The 25,390-nt window shown below is 44.3% G+C and overlaps 1 protein-coding gene across 1 annotated transcript; it reads left to right on the forward strand.

Annotated features, from left to right (window-relative positions):
- Window positions 1-29: 29 nt before the first annotated feature.
- On the forward strand, window positions 30-24,740 carry SVBP (small vasohibin binding protein). The gene is made up of 3 exons (XM_085879950.1): window positions 30-197; window positions 2,480-2,611; window positions 20,266-24,740. Exons 1-3 carry the CDS (start codon window positions 183-185, stop codon window positions 20,401-20,403), a joined length of 285 nt encoding a protein of 94 aa, XP_085736076.1. The 5' UTR covers window positions 30-182; the 3' UTR covers window positions 20,404-24,740.
- The last annotated feature ends 650 nt before the right edge of the window (window positions 24,741-25,390 follow it).

Here is a 25,390-nt window from a genome sequence, read left to right on the forward strand (position 1 = left end):
AAGGAGCAGGAGCGGATCGCGCGAGGGATCATGGGAAGCCGTCGGTGCTGACGTCACTTCCGCCGATTGGGTTCCACTCTTCCGCGCACGATTGTTCCTTTCAACCCGTCCTTGCTCACCTGGTTGAGTCACGTCGTTTTGCATCCGGCTCACAACCTGGAAGATCTGTATTCTCCACGAGAATGAATGAGGAAAAGGTAGGGAAGGATGTTTTTGACGCTTGTTGTTATCGTCCCGGTTTTGGAAGCTTTGCTGTTGATTTGATTCATTTTGAAATTAATTACCTTGCAGGTGTCTTCTTGCTGTTATTAAGGAAAAGGTGAGGGATCGGCGTTTTAATTTGAAGAGAAGTCAGTGCGGGGAGTTTGGAAGAGTAGGGAAAACTGGTAGTGGGGGAGGGAGAGCTCAGAAAGGGGTTAAAATGTCGTTACAACTCGGTGGGTAAAAAAAATTAATTAATTAATTAATTAATCAAGTGGGCGTGGCTCCACCCACAAGGGGCGTGGGACGCCCCTCATACAAAAACACACAACCCGACCATGATATCTTGCTTGGGTCCAAGTTTCATCAAGATCGCATCAAACGTCACAGAGCCATGCTCTGGAGAGAGTCACAGACAGACAGACAGACAGACAGACAGACAGACAGACAGACACAACGAAAATAGTGGTCACTGCTGGTGCCCGCGAACCAATAATAATAATAATAATAATAATAATAATAATAAACATCATCATCATCGCAGGCGATCCCAGCCCAGGGCGCGCTTCACACACACTAACGGATACGGATACGGATGTGACCCCCCCCCCCTCATGAGCGCAGACTTCGATGCGGTCGAAACACCTTCGTAAGGCATCAGGTATGAAGCTTGTGGCCAAGTTTCATCAAAATCGTGTGTTTGGTTCAAGCGATGATGATTAAAGTTTTTGCGGACTCACTGACTGGCTGAGGATTCACTCACTCACTGACACCTACAGACACTGATCGCATTAGCTCACCTGGCTAAAGTCCAGGTGAGGTAAAAACGAATTGTCACCAATGGGAAATGACCCATGGGATTCCAAGGGTAAACTCGAGAGAATCTCAAAATACAAGGCCCGTCTGCGTCTGCTTTGTACTCGGACTGAAGTTGACGAAAGCAACAGGTTAAAAAAAAAATAGAAAGAAAAGCTGGATTTACACACACACACACACACACACACACACACACACACACACACACACACACACACACACACGTCAGTTCAGGTATGGGAGCATGCGCCAGAACAGCGGGTCGCTGCGTCCACTTTCCGCCGGTACTCCAGGGACCTCCATCTGGCAATCCCCCAGGCCCATCCCCATCTACTTGAGATGCCGATCAACCTGCTGCAACCACGAGGTACGTGGTCAGCCCATTGACCTCCTCCACTCACGAGACTCCCTCGCTGAGAGAATCTGGTGAGCAGGATCAGCGTCAGGAAAACGAGCCACATGTCCATACAGCCGCAGCTGACGCTCACGGACCATGCAGGTAACAAATCTCATTTGAGTCTCTCTCAGCAACCACTCGTGGACACAAAGTCCGACCAGCAATAGCCAAGGATTCTCCGAAGACACCTGGTACCCAAGGAATTAAGTCTCCGTCTCAGATCCTTGGTCAGAGTCCAAGTCTCACATCCATAGAGCAAGACTGGAAGCACCAAGGACCTGAAGACTCAGACTTTCGTCCTCCCGCACAGGTACCGGCAGCGCCACACCCCATGATCCAGTGAATCCATGACTCCCCAGGCCCGACCCAGACGTCTATTGACCTTTGACTCACAGCCAGCAGAGACATGAATATCACTGCCAAGGTAAGTGAATCTCTCCACGACCTCAACATGCTCACCACAAACAGGCACAGACAGGACAGCAGCATCCAAGATGTCATTGAAGTCTGGATCTTAGTTTTGACCCAGGAAACCCGTAATCCCAGTGTGCGTAATCCCAAACACATAAGTACGATTGAGAACCCCCATCTCCCCCTGCATGGGTGTACGGGCTACCAAGAAGACAGTAATATCATGAACTTGTTACATTGTCTCACAGGGAGTGAAAGGTGGAACGTTAAAGAGGGTGAGAGAGGAGCGGAATGCTCAATTCATGAAATATTAATTTTTCATTTACTTGGCCTCAAGAACATGAATTATATTAATTAATTAATGAGATATGCACAGGAGTGTGGGAGTATGGAAGGCAAGGTGGAAACAAAGAGGAAAGTGGTTTCGAGCTCTCCTGAGAAGGTGTGTATTGGGCATTCGGATTCGGGAGGATGAGGTTGGTTGTGAAATGTGCGTCGAAAGAAAAACAAACGACTGTGCTTTCTATCTCATGTTATGGATTGCCCCTCATTGGAGAAATAAAATGGTTGATACAAGGTCAATGTACAGTAATCGAATGCAAGATATCAAAACCAAATGGTGCATTGGATGGTTTCCCTTGTTTCTTGTGTCAGACCCCCACCCGAGCTAAAGAATTGGGAAATAATAAGGAAAAACTGAAACAATCGAAAGAGAGCGGTGGTAAAGTCGACAAGCAGAGGCAGAGGACCGCCACCCAGGAGCTCAAAGCCCGACAGAGAGCGGAGGTGAGAAGGTCGAACAAGGAATGAAGGTTTTGTGCTCGCCTGTTTCACATCCATGTGTCTTATTTAAGATCTTTTTCATGCCAAAGGCATTCTCCTGGACTCTGAGAGAATGATATGGTTGTTACGTGGGTGGCATATTTTTGGTATTTACTGCTTACTACTTTATAAAAATGTATTGACTACTTTGTAAATTGCACATCACTATGAACACCAAATCTAATATATGCGATCTGTTAAAACCAGAGTGAGAACAGCACAATGGTAGAGATGAACATGAATCCAGCAACTTGGACGAATGTTAACTCTTGGGCAGGGATGAACATGCATACAACAAAGAAAAGCAATAAATACATTTACTCATTCATCTTCTTTAACAGCCATAATTATTCAAACGTTCTTGTGGGGCTGGCTGGGGGAAGCTTGGCCCATGTCTTTCACGAACCAGCTGGCCAGGCCTGACGTCTGATTTAAGGCGAGGATAGGAATTTGATTTGTTCGTGGTGCTGGCAATAGCTCACCGACTCTTTGTGAAAGACACCGTGGTATCTTTAACGTTCAACAACTAATGCCAGTTTTACATCCATCTGAGGGACGGGGCTCGGGGCACCCACACTGATCAATTACCCAACCTGCGAAACACCGGGATGACAGTTTATAGCCGGGTCGGGATGCAAACCTATGCTATACAGCTTGTAGGCAAGTGCACTTACCTCCAGACCATCCTGCCAGCCCCGAAATTCATCTTCCCACTACAAATTCCTCTTTTTTCCTCCAAATCTTCTCCGAACATCCTTCTCCACCCCCCACAGCCTTTCTCATTCCTTCTACATTCTCCCACTTGCATTTTTCTTTTTCTCACTTCCATTTTTCTAATTTTATTCCTTCCCCAACATAATACAGTACTTCAAAAGTATTCACCCCGCTCCAATGGTTTCACATTTTGTTGCCACCTGAGCTTATGAGATATAAGATATTGAACAGCAGGGACTGTCGTGGTTAATTTGGAAATTAACAAATCGAAGATGGATGGAGGTTACTGTTTTCACCCCTTTCTGTTTGTTTGTATGTGAACAGTATCACGGAAAAACTCCTCGACGGATTTCAACGAAACTTGGTGGGGGGGGGTTAGGTCTAGTCCAAGGATCATGCCATTAAATTTTAGACTTGGTCCAAAATCCAATATGGCCGCTATGGTGGCCAATTTGAAAAAATATTTGATTTTTTTTATTTTTTTTTGCATTTCTACATGTTTTAAGTGATTTCCAACCCCCCCCCCCCAAAAAAAATTGTTAGAGAAAAAAATTTTTGCAACTTTTTTTTCAACAAAATTTCGCTTTCTTTTTTTTTGCATTTCTACATGTTATAAGTGATTCCCCCCCCCCCCCCCCCAAAAAAAAAAAAAATTGTAAGAGAAAAAAAATTTTGCAAATTTTTTTTCAACAAAATTTAGATTTTTTTTTTTTTGCATATCTACATGTTATAAGTGATTTCCAACAAAAAAAACATGCCAAAATTATAATTGCGGCTGATTTTGGAACTTCAGGTGGATATACCCACGTAAAATCAATTCCTGTCTCAAGGAATCTAGTTATGACGAATGAATTGAGTATGTAAAAGGGAAAGTTGCAAATTATAACTCTGTGAGCACTGTTGACATCAAATTTAATGAATAGGATATCAGGTTCACTTGAGTGACCTAGCAGTATTGGCGGCGGAGGTTTTGCAGTCTACCGAGTGCTCCCCCTCCAGTTTCATGATGCTTTCAAGTCAAATTAATATATCAAGTTGTTTTTTTTTTGGTACACATTATTGAGACTCATATGAGAGTGAACACACAACGCACAACAAGGGGTGGGGGTGGGGGCAGGAGACAAGAGGGATGGGAGAGGGGAGGACAAAACGGCTGGGAACAGAGACTTGTGGGGCTGGCTGTTTGTTTGCTTTATCACAAACTACTCCAAAGTGATAAAGTTTAAAATATGAATACGTTTGATTCACAGAGAAAATCATATGATTCTTGGTTGCAAATACATATTCAACCCCTTTACCTAATTAATCCTAAATCACTTCAGGAGCAAATTATTTGTTTGAAAGGTTCCAAAATAAGTGTAATAGGTTTCACCTGGATATAATCAGTGGTTTCACTTAAAAATTAAGCTCCACTTATGTAAGTAGCTTTAAGGTGAAACTCACTTGGTCAAACAACAAGGCAAACATGAAGACCAAGGAGCTTTCCAAAGAAGTCAGACATAAAGGGGTGGAGAAGCACCGTTCAGGAGAGGGTTATAAGAAAATTTCAGTCACTCATTATCCCTTTGAATATGGTGAAATCCATCATAAAGAAGTGGAAGACGTATCATACCATCCAGATCAGGTCACCCATCTAAACTCAGCAACCGGGCAAGCAGGAAACTGGTTTGAGATGTCATTGTATGTCCAACAATGACTTTGAAAGATCTGCAAGGCTCTATGCCTGAGAAGGCGGTCAGTGTTCATCAATCAACAACATCCCATTGCCTTCACAATGCTGGCCTTGACAAGAAAGAAGCCATTTCTGAAAGTTGCATCCAAAAGCTCGTATGGAGTTTGTGAAAAAGGATCGTAATGATACTGCAGGCATGTGGACAAAAGTTTAGTGGTCAGATGAGAGAAAAATTGAACTTTTTTGTTTAAATTCAAAATGATAAGTCTGGCACAAGCCTGACACTGCACATCACCCAGTCAACACCATCCCTACTGTCAACCATGGTGGCAGCAGCATCATGTTATGGGGCTGCTTTTCATCAGCAGGGACTGGAAAACTTGTCAGGATAGAAGGGACAATGTATTGTGCAAAGTACAGGAGAATCCTTGATGAAAACCTGCTCGAGTCAGCCATCAATGTGAAACTGGGTAGGGGATTCACATTTCAGGAGGACAATGATCCGAAGTACAAAGCTAAAGACACCCTGAGATGGCTGAATAATAGTAAAATTAATGTTCTTGAGTGGCCCAGTCAAATTCCTGACTTGAACCCAATTGAAAATTTGTGGCGAAACTTGAAGATTGCTGTCCATCGAAGATCCCCATCAAACTTGGCAGAACTCGAGCAATTTTAACGTGAGGAATGGGCAAAGATTTCACCATTTCACTGTGCAAAGCTTGTAGAGACCTACCCACAAAGACTCGTAGTAGTCATTGCTGCAAAAGGTGCCTCCACCGAGTACTGACCCCATTGGCTGAATGGGGATTACTGGCTGAATACTTTTACAACCAGTGAATTCTGATTTGTATGTGCGTTTTTTTTTTTGTTTTTTGTTTTACAGGTATTACTGACTTGTAAACTCCTTCAAATATAAGTGTTTAGTTTGATCTCTTCAGTTATGAAGAAAAAAAGTTAATTTGGAAAAATTGTTTCAACATAGGAATCTTTGAGGGGCCGTTATGGCAGAGTCGAGTGTCGAGTTCAAAGTGAACATTTTGTTTATTCTCAAATTTTCATTTGCAGTTAATTAACCGGGACTGTGTACAATTGATTCGGATATGCACCGTTTGGCCACTTTATTATATCCTTCACCTGTAATCTGGTTGGAAGCCATCTGCTTTGCATACACCGAGGTGAGCTGGAGCTAAATTGAGGACATTCAATTTGAAAAAGGGAAGTTTAGGAATTGGATAGGAGACAAACAGAATTATAAATGTGGGAGGAGTAATGTATCCCTGTCATTGGATAATGAGGAGTAATGCATCATATAATCATATTGTTACGAATCTGGAAACCATGCACACTCAACATGCAGGTCCCAAAGTTAGTTATGCCGGTAAGTACGTGTGTCGTCAGGACCCTGTCCTTTTGTTTGGTGGGAGGATTAAATATGTGCGTTGTGACAGCGAGTAAGGTTATTACATCTCATCTTACATCTATCATCCCATCTGCACGACCCAACCAGCCCATCATGCTCCGTCACCGCCCGTTGGCCGCCCGTACCTTGATTTCCCGAGAGGGGGGGCCTCGGGGTTCCGGTCCTCGGGCCCCACAAACGATAGTTTTTGTACAGTGGGCCTTTCAGGGCAAACGCTCTTGCTCTGCGCGAGTGAGGCCACGTGGCCACGTAGAGAATATGGGGTCTCCTTGCAAGGGCCACGGCTCCGCCCCAGTAGGGTGCGGCCATAGGCCAATGAGGGACGGACAGCGAGATAATTCTCGCCAAGGCCCCTCCCTGTGGTGGGAGGAGATATATCTCGGAGACTCGGAGGGTGGTGGTGGCAGTGGTGGTTGGCGTTGGCGCTGGGAGAGCTTGTTCGCGGTGGCGGAGCGAAAGAGTTTGGGTCACGGTGGCTGCACGGAAAAGAGGTTTTGGCTGCACGTGCATGGACAGGAGTCTGAAAAGGAGTGGTGGTCGGGACGTGCACAGAGAGGATTCTACCAAGAGTCGTGTTTTGCGCTGAGTCGGGTGGTGCGAGGAAGGAAGGAGTCGTGGTCGGTACGTGCAGGGAGAGGAGTTTTGGAGCTCTGACGATTCGCCATGCAAGTTCTGTCACGAGCCTGGCACAAACTCCCGGACCGTGCCCCGACGACCATTAGCCACGTGAGGTGCCGCATTACCGAGCATGCTTTCCTGCGACGACAGGTACTCATGAACTCTGACCCCCAGCTCGTCTATCCTCACGGCTGCGAGGGATCAAATAAAGACTGTGGTTTCTTTTCATTTTGTGTGTGTCTGCGTGTGGGCCCATCTTTAAGTAGAATTGTATAAGTGTTTTTCTATCATTGTAAATTCCTGCATATTCGTTCAAGTCTCACCTCTTCTGTCTTTTGATTTTGCTGTAAATAAATTTATTAGACATAAACCCAGTCTGTTTCCATCCCTCCTTATATTGGTCCAGCATGGTTCGTATCTGAGTTTACACGGGGTTTCGTCCCCTGTAATCTGTACATCGTAGCCGGAACATCCTGGGCAGGCCCGCTCGACTGCATCTGAGCCGGAGTTGGTAGGTGGAAGTTGATACTCTACCGTAGCTGGTAGAGTGATCCGGTTCGGCCAGACATTCCGAGGGCGTGATTTCCCTGTAGCCAAGACTGTGTGGTTACTTTTGCATATTGGATTGGATCTGGACAATTCACCCTACGCCACGCGGTCGAGATATTGGCGTTTCATGGTCGATTAATCGACCAGCCGGCTTCGGAGTTATCCGGAGCGACGGCCTATAATTCCGGGGAGAGAGAAGGAGGTCACCACTCCGACACAGGATACTTGACTGGGGTGCAGGAAATTTGAATTTAGTCGGGATGCCGGCGATAACTACTCTTCCCCAAAGGACACCATTAAGTCTTTATTTCCACCATCAAAAGGGGACAGCCATGTTAACATCCACCGAGCGACACCACACACATTGATCTAATGCCCTGCATGTGAAACACCCGGATGACAGTTTAGAGCTGGTTCCAGATTGAAACTTAGGCTAGACAGCTCAAAAGTGAGTGTATACACTAACAAATCGCCAGTCCACCATAAAGCAAGTCCAAATATAGTGACCAAACAGAAAACTAATGTGACAGGTCTTTATTTCACAATCTGATAATCATCCAGCTTAAAATGTCTCCAGTTGCTGTACTTGTGTTTTGGTATCTCAGGACCTTGGGATATGCAGTCAAAAACTCGAGATAACTTTGTAAAATGATCCAGATCTTCACCAAAATCGAATCAATTCGTCCTTGTCACACACCCAACTTGCTCACCAACTTTCATCTGAATCCGTTCACAACTTTTTTGCGATGTCCTGCTCACACAAAAACAAACAAATAAGAAAGACATCATGTGGAGCACGATACTTGTGTAATCCCAAAAACAAATTTAACCTCAAAAATAATTGCTGGTGGAATTCAGTGACCAAATATGCAACTCCTTTTCAAATGTCCAGTCAATCGGATTAAAATTTATGATCTTAGAAAGTTGACTAAGTTGTTGACCTTTGTATTATGTTGACCTTTTGACCTAAAAATCAATATGCTTCTTGCTTATGACAAACTCTACCACTTTGTGACGATTCGTGAAGATCGGTTAAAAAATTAAAAAAAAAAATTTTAATTAAAATCTTTTCAAAATAAATTTTTTAAATTTTTAAATCACAGAACAGAACAACCAATACACTTGCAAATCTTTGATTTTGGAAGTAACAGACAAACAGACAAACACATGCGACCAACCAATATACTTGAAAAATCTTCGATATTCGCAAGTAACCAACAGACAGACAGCTGTGCACCTCGGGTGATGGAGGTAAATATTGTAGACTCGAAAAAACCTGTCAAAATGACAGGTTGGAATTATTTTATTTGAAAGATTCAGACTGGAAGATATGATGTTTTGAAGCAAGAAAAAGCATTATTTCAAAACACATGTACAAAGGTTACCCTATTTTATTTATCTTCTGGGACCTTTCATTTTGAGGGTACAGCCTTGTGAGCATTCCAATGCCTGAAGCCTCGGCCTCACGTCAAGTGTGCTTATATCTTCTTTATTTATTAGATATCACACTTGAGCAAATGAACACTCGTTTTACTCTACGTGCGTTACACATCACGTGCAGCCGTCCGTCCGTTAATTTCCCTGCGCCTTGTATTTATTCCCGCGCTTTCGAAGAAAAGCGGGAATATTGTGATTGTCTCCGCCGTCCGTCCGTCTGTCTTACCCTGTAACTCCTCCTACACCGTTTGAAATAGGAACTTGAAACTTTGGGACATAGTAGATATATGTATGGGGAAGTGCACAACACTTTCGGATTTTTGATATGACCCCTCGGGGCCGGGCCAGAGGGGTTGGGGTCATGGGGGTCGATTAAAAAAAAAATTGTCTTATAGCTTTTTAAATCAAACATATTCATGAGTTATACATTCAACAACATATGTTTTAAACACATGATCAGAGGGTGTTTGGGGGGTAGGGGGTGCTTAGCAGATAGGGGGTCAAAATAGCTCCTCCTACACCGTTTGAGATAGGAACTTGAAACTTTGGGACATAGTAGATATATGTATGGGGAAGTGCACAACACTGTCAGATTTTTTGATATGACCCCGAGCGACCGGGCCAGAGGAGGTGGGGTCATGGGGGCTGATTTTTAACCTCCGCCATCGAAGATGGATGGAGGTTACTGTTTTCACCCCTTTCTGTTTGTTTGTTTGTTTGTTTGTTTGTTTGTTTGTTTGTTTGTTTGTGAACAGTATTACGGAAAAGCTCCTCGACGGATTTCGACGAAACTTGGTGGGGGGGTTAGGTCTGGTCCAAGGATCGTGCCATGAGATTTTGGACTTGGTCCAAAATCCAATATGGCCGCTATGGCGGCCAATTTGAAAAAATATTTGAATTTTTTTTTTTTGTATTTCTACATGTTTTAAGTGATTTCCAACCCCCCCCCCACCCCCCCTCCAAAAAAAATTGTGAGAGAAAAATAATTTTTTGCAACTTTTTTTCAGCAAAATTTCGATTTCCTTTTTTGCATTTATACATGTCTTAAGCGATTTCCAACCCCCCCCCCCCCCCCCAAAAAAAAAAATTGTTAGAGAAAAATAATTTTTTGCAACTTTTTTTTTCAACAAAATTTCGATTTTTTTTTTTTGCATTTCTACATGTTATAAGTGATTTCCAACAAAAAACATGCCAAAATTATAATTGTGGCTGATTTTTGAACTTCAGGTGGATATACCCACGTAAAATCAATTTCTGTCTCAAAGAATCTAGTTATGACGAATGAATTGAGTATGTAAAAGGGAAAGTTGCAAATTATATCTCTGTGAGCACTGTTGACGTCAGGTCAGGTCAGGTATGGGAGCATGTGCCAGAACAGCGCGTCGCTGCATCCACTTTCCGCCGGTACTCCAGGGGCCTCCGTCTGGCCATCCCCCAGGCAGATGCCAGGCCCATCCCCATCTCCTTGAGATGGTTGTCAACCTGCTGCAACCACGAGGCACGTGGTCAGCCCACTGGCCTCCTCCACTCATGAGACTCCCTCGCTGAGAGAGTCTGGTGAGCAGGATCAGCATCAGGAAAACGAGCCACATGTCCATACAGCCCCAACTGATGCTCACGGACGATGCAGGTAACAAATCTCATCCGAGTATCTCTCAGCAACCGCTCGTTGGACACAAAATCCGACCAGCGATAGCCAAGAATTCTCCGAAGAGACCTGGTACCAAAGGAATTAAGTCTCCGTCTCAGATCCTTGGTCAGAGTCCAAGTCTCGCATCCATAGAGCAAGACTGGAAGTACCAAGGACCTGAAGACTCGGACTTTCATCCTCCCGCACAGTTACCGGCAGCGCCACACCCCATGATCCAGTGAATCCATGACTCCCCAGGCCCGACCCAGACGTCTATTGACCTCTGACTCGCAGCCAGCAGAGACATGAATATCACTGCCAAGGTAAGTGAATCTCTCCACGACCTCAACATCCTCACCACAAACAGACATAGACAGGACAGCAGCATCCAAGATGTCACCGAAAGCCTGGATCTTAGTTTTGACCCAAGAAACCCGTAATCCCAGCGGCTCCGACTCCTCATTCAGCACCTCGAGGGCCCCCAAAAGGATGTCTAAAGTCTCCGCAAAGATGACTGCATCATCTGCAAAATCAAGGTCCAAGATTGTGACATTCCCAAACGATGCACCGCAGCTTGATCTCTCTGACATCCTCCCTAAAATCCGGTCCATACAAGTGCTGAAAAGTGTGGGAGCCAGTACACATCCCTGACGAACTCCAGTAACAACTGGAAATAAGTCAGAGATGGTACCACCACACTTCACAGCACTCTCAGTACCAGAGTAGAGTTCAGACATCAGATCGATCCGTTTTGGTGGCACCCCACGAAGACCAAGAATCCTCCAGAGGACATCCCGATTCACTGAATCGAACGCTTTACAGAGATCAACATAGGCTGCAAGCAGCCCCTGCCGAAACTCTCGTCTGCGTTCGGTGAGGACACGAAGGGCAAGGATACGGTCAATCGTTGACCTCTTTGGTGTAAAGCCTGACTGCTCTGGACGCTGGTGCTCAAGCAGATGGTGGCGAACCCTATCAAGAATTATCCGAGCAAAGACCTTGCCCGACACTGAGAGCAGCGTTACCCCTCGGTAGTTGTTGCAGTCTTGGCGATCACCCTTCCCTTTCCAGAGAGGAACAACAAGGCCCCTCTTCCAGTCAGTTGGGATGATGCCCGTGTTCCAGGCAGAGCACAAAACTGCATACAATGACACGAGTGCAGCATTTCCACCAGCCTTGAGAAGTTCAGCATGGATGCCACAGATCCCTGGAGCTTTGCCCCGTTTCAACTGGTTCACCGCAGCCCGTGTTTCCACAAGCGAAGGTGGACCACAGTTGATTCGAGGGTCAGCAACAGGGATTGTAACACCCTTGACGTCCATCTCGACAGCTGGGGGATCAGCCTGGTACAACCGCTCAAAGTAACCGGCCCAGCGGGCCTTCACTTCAGACTCCTCTGTCAAGAGCCTACCACTCTCTGCTCGAACTGCAGTGCTCCTAGGGATGGGCTTGGATGAACGCAATGCGCGAATTCCCCTGTAAGCGGGACGAGAATCACCTGTCTACAGGTGATGCTCTACCCCCTCACAGATTCCTCACACATAGGCCTCCTTGTCCACCCTCAGTGCACGTACAGTTTTACGCCTCATCTCCCTGAACAGCTCAGCTCTGCCATTCAGCCTGGCCCTGTGACTCTGGTCAATGGTATCCAGTGTCCCTTGAGAGACAAAATTCTTCTTTGCCCTGCGGTGAGCTCCAAGACATCCACCGGTAACATCAAGGACGGTGGTCTTGAAGGCACTCCACAACTCTTCAGGACCCTCCAAAGCACCCAGACCCCCCAATTGTCCACTCAGCCTGTTCGCAAACTCCTCAGCTACTCTCTCATCCCTGAGCTTGCCAACATCCAGCCTAGGCTGGGATGGTACCATTCTCCAGGATTTAAGGTGCAGCTTTAGAGTTGCTGCAACAAGCCTGTGGTCAGTATTGAGGAACTGAGCACTCCGGTAGACCCTGCAGTTCTGGATCATCCTCCAACGACCGTCAATGAGGACATGGTCAATCTCCTTTGCCACACCGCCAGCGTTGGAATACCAAGTCCAGCGATGAGCTTGTGGGCGCTGAAACCATGAACAAGCCACCCTAAGTCCATGACTTCTTGCAAAGTCAAGGAACTTAGTGCTATTCTGGTTCATAGTTCCTGACCCATGGGGACCAACACACACCTCATAACCATCCCTATCAGTTCCAGTCGATGCATTGAAATCCCCCAAGACTGGAAGTGCATCTCGTCTGGGGCACTGATCAACCACAGACTCGAGCGTGGCATAGAATGCATCCTTCACGGTGAGATCACTCGCCTCAGTCGGAGCATAAACAGAGACCAGGGAAATGACACCTAAGGAGTGACAAATCCTTAATCTCATAATACGCTCGTTGACCTGTGTTACCTCAATTATCATTGGGGTCAGCTTAATGGACACAGCTACAGCAACTCCTTGGGTATGGTAACCATCAGAGCGACCAAACCAATAGTAGGTGTAACCACCCACCATTATCTCGCCGCAATCCAGTCTCCGAACCTCAGAGAGAGCTGCAATCCCGATGTCCAAACGCTTGAGCTCAGATGATAACAGAGACAGGTGATCATCCTCTCTTAGGGATAGGACATTCCAGGCACCCCCCCCGAAGGGAATGCCTCAGGTTAACCCAAGGAGACCGCCGTCTGGTGGACGACACCTCAGCACCACTCCGACACACTCTCCCGCAATCTGACCCAGGGATGTTACCCCGTGGTTTCCCTCCTATCATCAAATATTGGGGGTCCCAAAGGCTTTGCCCCAATCCCGTCATCCGGTGAGCTGCCCTGCGAAGGGAAGCTGCACAGGAGGTACTCCCACGGAGTGGGTTTTCAGATTTTTTTTGCGTTTTTGTGTTTTGCGGAATGAAGGGTTTTACGGTGGCCGGAGTGCAAATCCTGCCACCAACCTCCTCATAAAAAGTTACCCAACTGCAGGAGGACGTCCGCAGACACAGTTGGGCACTAGATATGGATGGCCGTTGGCCCACAATGAGCTCCTCCGCCCTTTGACAGGTTTTGTTTTTAATCCTGCTGAGTGTCCATATCCAAACACCCTCCTCACCAGAAAACCTGGTGGAGGAGACGGTTTAGTCGCCGACAACCCGACCATGGAACAGGTTAGTACAGGTTTACATGGTACCTGTAGCAGGTCACAGATCGAACCTGACCTGACACAAAGACCTGACACAAAGTTGACGTCAAATTGAATGAATAGGATATCAGGTTCACTTGAGTGACCGAGCAGTCTTGGCGGCGGAGGTTTTGCACTCTACCGAGTGCTCCCCCTCTCGTGTTTAAGTGTATTTACCATTGTAGATGGAAAATTCTTTTATAAAGAACTTACTTATGTGGCCCCCATTAGTGATAAACAGTCACAGGTTTTACTGAATTTATCTTATTGATTATGAATAATTATAATTAATATTATACACAGTTCATTCCTATGATTAAATTGATGCACAGTTCTATATTGCAGGACAGTGGAAAATTAATGTTTCATGAAATGTTGACATGCTTGCAATGACTTAAGTCTTTGGTCATAAAGCACATCAAATAGAAAAAAATAGTCAATCCATTTTGCAAGATAAAATTTCACCAAGCGTTAATAGGACAAAGCAGTGCGCGTGGGAATATGTGATTGTGTGCCGTCGACAACGTAGTTCTAGTTCTTAAATGGAAAATGTTTTTCGAGATTTTTTTATCTTGAAAAATACACAGATGTTTGGTACGACAGAACTTCAATATGGATGCAGACAAACATGACGTAATAGTGACCGAAGCTTTTCGTGCTGCACTCTTCAGGGTAAAATCGCAGCAAGTGAAGGCGCGTGCTTATACACACACAAGTCTCAATAAGGTAGACACTGATTGGTTCAACCGTAATGACGTCACGGTTAATCCGAATGCCCATTGGTCGGCTCATCATCTTCACCCTGAGCTCCCATTGGCTGGAGCAGAGTTCTTCGATGATTGACGTTTGCAACCGCATCCTGGAGAGAGGGGGGATGGGTTTCCCCTGAGGTCCATTCGCCATTTGTTCCCGTACTTCCCTTGACCTTTCCATGCTGAAAGAGACACAGAGATCGGACAAATTCCTTTTGATGACATAATATTGGATCGGTGGTAAGGATGAAGGTTGCTTCCAACAAACGTAAATGAAACGAGCTCCGACCTCGGCTTAATATCCTGAACATATCTGCATTGTACTTGTCTGCACAGATAGGGTTGGCAACCAGGTGCTGTGCAATGGCAGATGAAGCAGATACAGTGGCCAGTGGTTACTGGATATTTCTACATGCTCGCACTGGTTGTGTTCTAACCCTTACAATCTTTATTCGAATCGCCAAGGCGACGTGTTGTTTGATCCGATCAGCCAATCTTAGTGTTGTGCGGCCCACATACGAGCTTCACATCAGCACTTAAACTCATGAATAACATTGCTGGTTTGTGAGGTGGCTGATCGGATCAAACAAATATCCAGCAACCACCGGCCACTGTGTCTGCTTCATCTGCCATTGCACAGCACCTGGTTGCCAACCCTATCTGTGCAGACAATAGGATATTGTCTACAATGCAGATATGTTCAGGATATTGAGCCGAGGTCAGAGCTCGTTTCATTTACGTTTGTTGGAAGCAACCTTCATCCTTACCACTGATCCAATATTATGTCATCAAAAGGAATTTGTATGATCTCTGTGTCTCTTTCAGCATGGAAAGGTCAAGGGAAGTATGGGAACAAATGGTGAATGGACCTCAGGGGAAACCCATCCCCCCTCTCTATAGGATGTGGTTGCAAACGTCAATCATCGACAAACTCTGCTCCAGCCAATGGGAGCTCGAGGTGAAGATGATGAGCCGGCCAATGGGCGTTCGGATTAACCGTGACGTCATTACGGTTGAACCAATCAGCATCTACCTTATAGAGACTTGCGTATGTAAGCACGCACCTTCACTTCCTCCTTCACTTGCTGCGATTTTTACCCTGAAGAGTGCAGCACAAAATGCTTCGGTCACTATTATGTCGTGTTTGTTTGTATCCATATTTATCTTGAAAAAAATAGACTGTAGTAAACACACAGTCATGTTTAAAGATTGGCCTTTAAACCCCTTCTTAAATCATCCTGTTGAAGGGGGACAGACTTCACACAAACAAATACACAAACACACATTGTGTTTTATATGGTAGATTCTAGATGAGGCATCATTAAATTCAATACAATGTTAAAACCACCTCTTTTGATTTATAGTTTATCCCCCTACAAATACAACTTGTAACCTTGTTTGCTTTACTTAGAGCTTGCTGGCACTGTGCTGTCTGCTTATCTCCTCCCCTCCCCTTCATATTGCGATTGACATACAAACAGACAATCACAGACCAGACCAACCAATATACTTGTGAATCTTCGATTTTGCAAATCACAGGCAGACAGGCAGATAGGGGTGACGGCATAACCTCCATCCACCTTCGGTGGTAGAGTTAAAATTGGATAACTAGGACAAACTTGGAGGAAACAGACTCAGACAGGAGCTGAGTGCATTTCTTCGGATCCATAAATGTGCTGAGCCATCAAAAGTATTGTGACGTCCACGGGACTTGAACAGTCCCGCCAACGTAGAATGAGCCGAAACGATGGAGGCGGTTTATTTTTTATAACCCAAAGATGGCGGTTTTAATCGCTCCACCGCAAACGGGACGAGGAAGGTGGCACGAGTCGCTTTTCACTGAGTTCATCATGTTTATTTCTTTAACCAGAAATAATAATAAGACTCGGCAAGAGGAGGGATCCGGGGCGATTCAACGGGATGGTGGTGTGGGTTCGGGCGTGGGGAAAACACAAACAATTCCAATGGATATACAAATCTCAAACCCTCTAAGGCGCCAGGTACACACACACATACACACACACACACACACACACACACACACACACACACACAAAACGTAGCTGGTCCTGGTGGTCAGGCTGGCCCGTGGTGTAGACGCAACAGTCCCTGGATTGGCGCCGGACGAGCTGGTGTTGCGCTCGTCAGGGGCAGGAGCCACCGTGGTGCTGTCGACCTCCTGGTGTCGGCCCAAGTCCGCTCACAGCCGCCAGGGAGCCAGTTCTGGTGCCAAGATGCGAGCAGGAGAGGGAGGCAGGTCCGCCCGCCGTTTGGCCCCATACTCCGAGCCAGCAGAACCCCAGAGCCAACCAAGGTGAGGCACGAGGCACAGCAAGGCCACGAGACACGACGAATCGAGGAATGAACCAGCGCAATAATAGAGCGCGCTCCAAGCCCAACAGCCTCAACCAAACGGTTTCTCTTTATCAATCTTCTTCTTTCCACCTCTTTTCCCCGAACAGAACCTTTTTATCCTCGAGTCCTCGTCACTTCCAATCGAGCCGTTTTAATTGGCCCTCCGCCGTCGCCTTCCGCCAATCGTGATCACGGGGCGGAGCCATCCGCAGCACTGTCCTGTTACGTCACGGCAAGCCTCCAGGGAATACTAAAAGGGTTTACGCAGACACACTTACCCTAACCCGTCTCCCTATCTAATTACGTGACTTATCATTTCCCCCTTGAAGAAATGGACATTTACGAGACAACTTATCACCACTGAATTGCTACTTATTACATCGAGATCCTGGTAAACTCGAACAGCATGGCAGACCTAATTAAACATCCTAATTACCCTTTGAATGCATACCCCCCCTCAGACGTAACAGTATCATATCCACTTATCTACTTACATCAAGTCGTGTCCAACTTCTGGTGACATTCATGATCAGATCTCTCCAAACATCCCTATCCTGCACTGCTCCTGAAGCTCTGGTAGAGAGAGCTTGGCTGAAGCCTTTACCCATCCATCCAGCATGTACAAATTCTGCCTCTTCCTCTTCTTCCTTCAACCATACCCAGCAAGTTTGATTTGTCCAGACTTTCGTTTTCTGCATGAATGATGTGTCCAAATTATGACAGTTTCTGTTTCAGCACCAGTGCTTCTCATGTATGTGGAGGTCTAATTTCCTCAATCGCTGATTTGTTTGTTCCTTTTGCAGTCCATGGAGTTTTTGACATTCATCTCAAACACCACATTTCAAAACTGCTTTTATCCAGATCCACAAAAGTGCTGAAGCATCAAAAGCATCATATCCAGTTTATATGTATCCACTGGCGAAGTTGCCAGTGGCATTGTGTTTTCAGGTTGTCCATCCGTACATACGTCCGTGCTCATTTTGTCTTTTTTTTTTCTGCAACTGCTTATCCGATTGACAAAAAAAAATTTCACCATAGGTTCGACTACTCGTGTGGAATGTTTAATGATAACTATGATGTCATAGGTCATGTGGTGTGGCAGCCATGTTGTAAAAAAGGAAAAGCTTTGCACCTCTGGATCTCTGAAACCGGTTCGTGGAAAAAAATGAAACTTGGCACATGTGAAGTACTCCCCATGGGAAACGAGAGTGATTTTTTTGATGATGTCATAGGTGGCTTCGTTATGACATCATAATTGCATACTCCGAACGCTTTATCATATTGTAGTCCACCAACATAAACCAAGTCCAAATATCGTGACCAAACAGAAAACTAATGTGACAGGTCTTTATTTCGCAATGTGATGATCATCCAGCTTAAAATGTGTCTCCAGTTGCTGTACTTGTGCTTTGGTATCTCAGGACCCGGAAAAAATTTGAGGGTTTTGAAAATTGAAAAAATCAGTATGAAAAAATTGAGGGTCACATCGGGCTAAATTGTATGGGGGGATCGGTCTCGTGGATTGGCAGCCATATTGTTTTGAACAAAAAAACGTTCAAAAATCTTCTCCGAAACAGCTGAACAGATCGAGACAAAACTTTACAGGTATGGTCACCTACCCATGAGGAAGAAAAAGTTCTCCACCCATGATGTCATATGTCGCATGGTTTGGCAGCTCAGATTTTCTTGACGAATAAACATTTAAAAACCCATTTCTCCAAAACGGCTTGACAGATCGAGGGGAAACTTCACGCACATGTTCCCCAAGACTTTTTGTATGCCATGTCGAGACTCATGTAAGAGCTAACACACAGAACATATAACAAGGCAGGAGACAAGAGGGACGGGAGAGGGAAGCACAAAATAGTGGGGAACAAACACAATAGGATATCTGTGGAATGGAGAGGGATGGGGTGTGGTACACATGGTAAACAAGATGGTACTCCAGGGACTTTCAGGAAGGAAAACACAGAATTTGAAGGAGGTGGGTTTGGTGTGAAATAACAGGTGTCGAGAATATCCAGATTTTTGGATGGAAGAAGATATGAGATGGTGGTGAACAGCTGTTTTGAAGACCTGGGGGGAGGAGTGGGATTGAAGAGAGTGTGGGAGTTTGTTCCAAAGAGGGGAAAAAAAGGAATGAAAGCTTGAAGGTGAGCAGTGATTCTTGATTTTGGCAATTTCACCAGAAGGGGGGTTTTGGTGGACCTTGGACGCCATGCGGAAATATAGGTGGGGGAGGGGGGACAGCGGGGGGCGTGGGGGGGGGCAAGGCCGGAGAGGAGACAGTGGAAGACAGAAAGACCACCGACCTGCCTCTGGCGAGATGCCAGGGTGTTCATAGATAATTAATTGGTCACATGGTCTGGCAGTAATATTGGATTGTACAAAAATCTTTAAAAAATTATTTCTTTTGAACCACTTCATCATTTGACATGAAATGTCACAGTTATGATCTCGTTGTCATGGGAAATGTATGTTTTAAATTTCAAACTGATTGGACGCATGGTCTAGCAGCCAGAATTATTTAATATTTTGAGTCTGGGTTCAGGGATTTAAATCAAACTTAGAACATGTATTATAATGATGTAATAATGTGGGCGGAGGCATATCTGGCAGCGTCGCGACGTCGAAGAGTGCCCTTCTAGTTATTTTGGTTTTGATTCAGTGCACACAAGAAATGAAGGGATTTTAACTCATGAAAAGTTCATTTATTTTAAATGCTTTTAAAATATGCTGGTGTTATAATCACTTACGCTGCAAACTTTCTTCTTCTTTTTAACAGCCTCAAATTATCCCCACATTCTTGTGGAGTTGGCCAGGACTAGTTTTGGCCCAAGTATTTCACGAACTGGCTGGCCAGGCCAGATGTTCGACGAGGTTTTGGAATTTGGCCATGGTGTAATTTGGAATTTGTTCATGGTGCCAGTGATAGCTCACCGACTCTTCGTGAAGGACACCACAGGGTCTTTAACGTCCACCAATTTATGGCGGCAGACAGGATACTAGTTTAATGTCCATCTGAGGCACGGTGCACCCTGATGAATCGCCCTGCCTGTGAAACAGCGGGATGACAGTTTATAGCTGGGTCGGGATTCAAACCCAGGCTACACAGCTTAGAGGCCAGTGTGCGTATTTCTAGGCCATCCTGCTAGTCCACGATGCAAATCTTAATTATGCTAATTAATGTAAGCAAGCCTTGACATTGTGACATAAGATTATTATCTGTGCTCACATGTTTGACTCCTGTTTGGTAAATGTGTTTTCTGAGTCATACACTGGAGATATGTAACTGTGTGCAATGTTCGGTGTCACTCAGATCTATGCGCTAAACAAGGTGATGACAGAGTTGGAACAGCGCCAGTTTGAAGAGTTTCGTCGGCAGATGCTACTTGGTGAGGCTGGCGGAGGTAACCAGACCTCGGATACTGAGGTTATGCCAGCCTGCCGCATTTGAATCCACTCGGACATGTGACATCGCTCATGCAGCTTAAACTTCTTGTCTGCTACTTTACCAGGTGTCATTTTGTATGCAGTCAAGTCGTGACCAACCTTGTGTTGTCATTTGGCACAGTTGAGAAGCCTTTTGGTGCCGTCGGCATTATGATATGTGGTAAGGAAGGAGAGGGCGGAATTGGGCAAGGAGGAGATTGAATAAAGGAAGACAAAGTAGAGAAAATGGAAGGGTGTGTGGAAGATCTTTACCCTGTGTGCGTGAAGGGAAAAGCACTTTTAAGCAATTGGTTCACTTTGTCTGTCTGTTTGTCGACGCCAGTCTTTGATCAAGGAAGTACTTGATTTCAATTGAATTCTATATTTTGAACACGACAACACAAATCAGAATACGAACCTGCAGTTTAGCAGTACTTCGGCTCTGAAATTGGCAAAATGTACGTAATCTCATCCCGATTATGCATACACAGAAAGGAGTAAGGTAAAAAAAAATTTCGATCCTCGTGGAGGATCTCTAAGTCTTACTCACGTTGTTGTTCTTGTGGACTTTTTTGTTTCACAGCCTCCAGTTTTCATCGAAACTTCCTGAAACTTGGCATATGTATGTAAAAATTCCCTGCGCAGACAGTAACCATCTCCGATTTTGAAAATTCCTCCGAGAAAAAAAGTTATGACGTCAAAATATCTCCGCTAATGGAAATTGCCTAAAAAAATTATGTCAAACTAGGCAAGCTTTTTGAATTCTGTTTTGCGGGAATCGAAGAGGGCATTAGCAGAGATGAATTACCGCATATATGATACATCACTATGACGTCATATCAATTTTTATGACGTCATTCCTATTTTTGACATTTTTTGTTTCACAACCCAGAGTTTTCATCGGATCTTCGTGAAACTTGCCATGTATATATGCAGAAAGCCCACGCGCAGGCAGTAACCAATTTTTTTATTTCCAAAAATAAAATTTTGGAAATTCTTCCTAGAAAAAAAGGTTGACGGCATAATATCGCCGCTAATGGAAATCGCCTGTACCATTATCTCCGAAACTAGGCAAGCTGTTTGAATTTTGTTTGCGGGAATCAAGCCGGGCATTAGCACAGATAATTTATCGCAAACCTGATACATCACAATGACGTCATATTCGTTTTTATGACGTCATCATTAAGAGGACGAGGATCTTAGCTCATTTGAGCTTGTTTTTTAAGTTTGTCTGCTTGTATGGCAGTGAAACAAAATTGAGAATCATTTCAAACAGGAAACTTAATGTTTTTAGGGACGTCATAAAGGACGCACACAACAGGCACGAATAACGAATTGAACGTGTTGAATAAGGTGGTGTAAAATATCGTGCATCAACGCAAATAATCTTCCAGGAAAAAAAAAATTTATCCAGCCTTTAAAACCTCTCCTACATTCCAATTGAATTACGTATAGGTGCTTGAATACTGTGGAACATAAATTTCCTTTTTGGCACTTCTGTTTAGCAGTACTTGGAAAAATATTTGCATTGCCTCATGTCCTGAGGGCAGTCTCTGTGAGATCGCTCATTCAGTATTCAGACAAACATTGTGGTGCTTAGCACTGTTTGTTTAGTTCAAAACACAAAGCAACAGTTTGAAAAAAACCCTTCCTATGTCTTTTTGGGGGGACTGTGTGGGGTAAGGTGTTCCATGTAGGGTGAGGGAAGGGTTCGGGTTAATGAGAACAGATAGAACAAATATCGTTTTATATATACGAGCAGAGCACCTGCTCTACGGGCAATCTTGTTCCAAACATGCAACACGTTCTTCCAACGCATACCTTTATTTGGGCGGTGTACAGGCAAAACATTTTTTACCTCCTCTTGTTCACCGTCTGCACTCATGAGCGATTTGCAACAAAATGAAATAAAGAAGAAAGATTCTCTTGTTCACTGCCTATGCTTATGAACGATTTGCAAATTGAGAAAAAAAAATAACAAAATAAGGAATATAGATTAATTAATTCGCTCCTCTTGTTCACCACCTATGCTACCTGGAACTTCGACGCAGGAGGCCAGACTTCGAGTGGATGCTGCAAACATCGAAATTCAAAACACCTCCCGCTGTGTAAATCAAAAGGCATCTGTTGCACACAGTAATGATTGTCCTTGTAAACGGTAATGGTTCAATCACAGCTTTTATTTACAAGTCATCACAGCACGGCCTTTTTGCCTCAAACGCTGTCTCTCTCGAATCACCGCCCACACAGACAAAACCAACCGTAACTTGTATTCCCGATGATGTCACTGCCGTTTTCCAAACGTGTAAATTGAAAACATAACATTGCTGCCATGTAATTGAAAACCTTGCCGTGCTATGCAAAACATTCCCCTCTTTGTAATTCAAAACACCTCAATGCACTGGAAAATGTGGGGACGGGAATACTGTACTGTAAATGGTGGAGACTTGTAATACTCTCCCACACCTGGAGGCGGTGCTACACGATACACATTTACATCGATAATTTGTGTCCCCCTCACCCCTTCACCCCCACCCCAACACCACTGGAAAATGTGGGGACAGGAATACTGTACTGTAAATGGTGGAGACTTGTAATACTCTCCCACACCTGGAGGCGGTGCTACACGATACACATTTACATCGATAATTTGTGTCCCCCTCACCCCTTCACCCCCACCCCAACACCACTGGAAAATGTGGGGACGGGAATACTGTACTGTAAATGGTGGAGACTTGTAATACTCTCCCACATCTGGAGGCGGTGCAACACGATACACATTTACATCGATAATTTGTGTCCCCCGCCTCTCCCTCACCCCTTCCCCCCCCCAAACCCCCACCCCAAGACCACTGGAAAAGATGAAAACACCCTGACTTACACATTGTTGTCATGTTTTATTTTGCTCGCCTCCTGGTCTTTTTCCATTTGCGTCAAAACTTATTCTTCTTCATAGGTTTATCCTCGAGACTTGTAGCTATATGACCAAACCATCTTAGCCTTCTCTTTCTCAATTTGGTCTTGATACAGTACTGCAAGTTATTGGCATACTTCTAAGATATTTCCATGAAATACTACATATCCACCTAAACATCTTCATCTCTGTTATTTCTATTCTTTCATCTTACATCCTCATGGCACAAGTTTCACAACCATACGCAAACCATTTTCGGCCGGCAGCTGAGGGGGTGTGTAGCATTGGGATTCTCATGTGTTTACTATTTTTGAATGTCTTTGCAGCTGTGGAGGAACTCTGGGAAGGGTTATAAACAGTAAAAGGCCTACTTTTGGTAGCCTTTCATGGTTGCTTTATGCCGCTTCTTTGGCAAGAAGAGCATGGGAGAAGTCGATTTATTTATATAATCCTAGCCACCGAGGTTTAATTGATTAGGCGAGAGCGAATTGGTAATTCCCTCCATTCACAGGTGAGAGATGTGGGTGGGTGTTCATTTTTCATATATATATATATATATATTTGCTGACAGGATGGCCTACAGGTGCACACACTTACCTCCTCAGCTGTCTCGCCTGGGTTTGAATCTTGGCCTGACTACAAATTGTCATCCTGGTGTTTAACAGGCAGGATGATTCGTCAATGTGTGTACCGCCCTCGGATGGATGTTAAACTGGTTGTCCCTTCAGCTAGCATAAGTTGGTAGATTCCATGGAGTCCTTCGCTAAGAGTAAGCGAGTTATCACCAGTACCGTGAACATGTTACAAATTCGTTGCACCTTAAGTTAAACATCAGACCTGGCCTGCCAGTTCGTGAAAGACTTGGGCCAAGATGTTCCCAAGGACGTGGGAATTATTCAGGCCATTGAAGAAGAAGTAGCTATCGTGGTTAAAAAATATCTGTGGGATGTGTTGATAATTTCACCACTTTGTAATATCTTGAGAACCTCTTTTCACACAACTTAAACATCACACATATTATGCATCAGAAAAGTATTTGTATTTTTTTAGATTTTATTTATGTCATCACTAATATGCAAATTTGACCTTTACTTGTCTGTTTTATGCTGTGGTTTTTTTTTTTATTGTATCATGACTCTACATTGAAACTCTCAACTTATTTTATTCTCTCTCTCATCACGCTTTTTGTTTTATCATTAACTTCCGACACTAGCATTGGATGTTGAATTTCAAAATGGTGGCTATCTCCGTGACAATTTCATCTTCTCCGGTATTGTCTTTCACTTTTACTGATTTGGACAGACGTTTAAACTTTCTGAACATGTCCATGTATTAAAATTTCATGAGCACTGATATGGTCCTGTGGTTGCAAATGGGAGTGAAATTTGTTTACTTTTAAGTCGGGTTTTATTCACGTTTAATGCTTTTAGATTTTGCTTGAAGCAACGGTCATAAATTTAATGCTGTGGATTTGTACACTTTTTATATAAGTAGACAGGTTGTATTGATGCATTTATACACAATAATTGGTGTAATAAACTTATACAGTACCGACTATTAAATCGTGTTTTGTGATTCTTCGACCTTAATCAATTTTGTCAGGTTTACAAGTAAATGTTTTCGGATAAAACACAGGCTATATTTCGTTCCATATTTAATTCCTTCATTTCAATATTTTAACTCTTTTACTGAACAACCAACTCATCACACATTGATGTGACTAGTTATGAGATTTGTTTTTTGGTGTTTTGTAATTTATGCTTTTCTTGAACTTTGAATAAATTGTGAAATTATATTGTCTAACTGACCTTCCTGTTTTGAATTTATTCGTCAACATGTGTAATAATTTGTATCATGGTTATGATGAGGTTGGTACATGTATCCAGTAATCAATTGAAAGGAAGTTGTTGCTGCATTGCAGGATGGTGCAGAGTTGGTGTGATTGAGCTGTCCATTCTTGCTTAATTTACGACGCACCTTTCAACTTTTGTATTGCTGTGAAGTAGGGTGTTGAATGAAAGCATTGCTCCAGTTATCAGGTGGGACATGTGGAAGAAAACTCGGTTTCCAATCACGTTTCAATGTAACAGCGTTGAAT

The sequence above is a fragment of the Eptatretus burgeri genome, chromosome 4 (assembly GCF_056783735.1).
Source record: "Eptatretus burgeri isolate ZD-2024b chromosome 4, Ebu_testis_v1, whole genome shotgun sequence".
NCBI classification, from domain to species: Eukaryota; Metazoa; Chordata; class Myxini; order Myxiniformes; family Myxinidae; genus Eptatretus; species Eptatretus burgeri.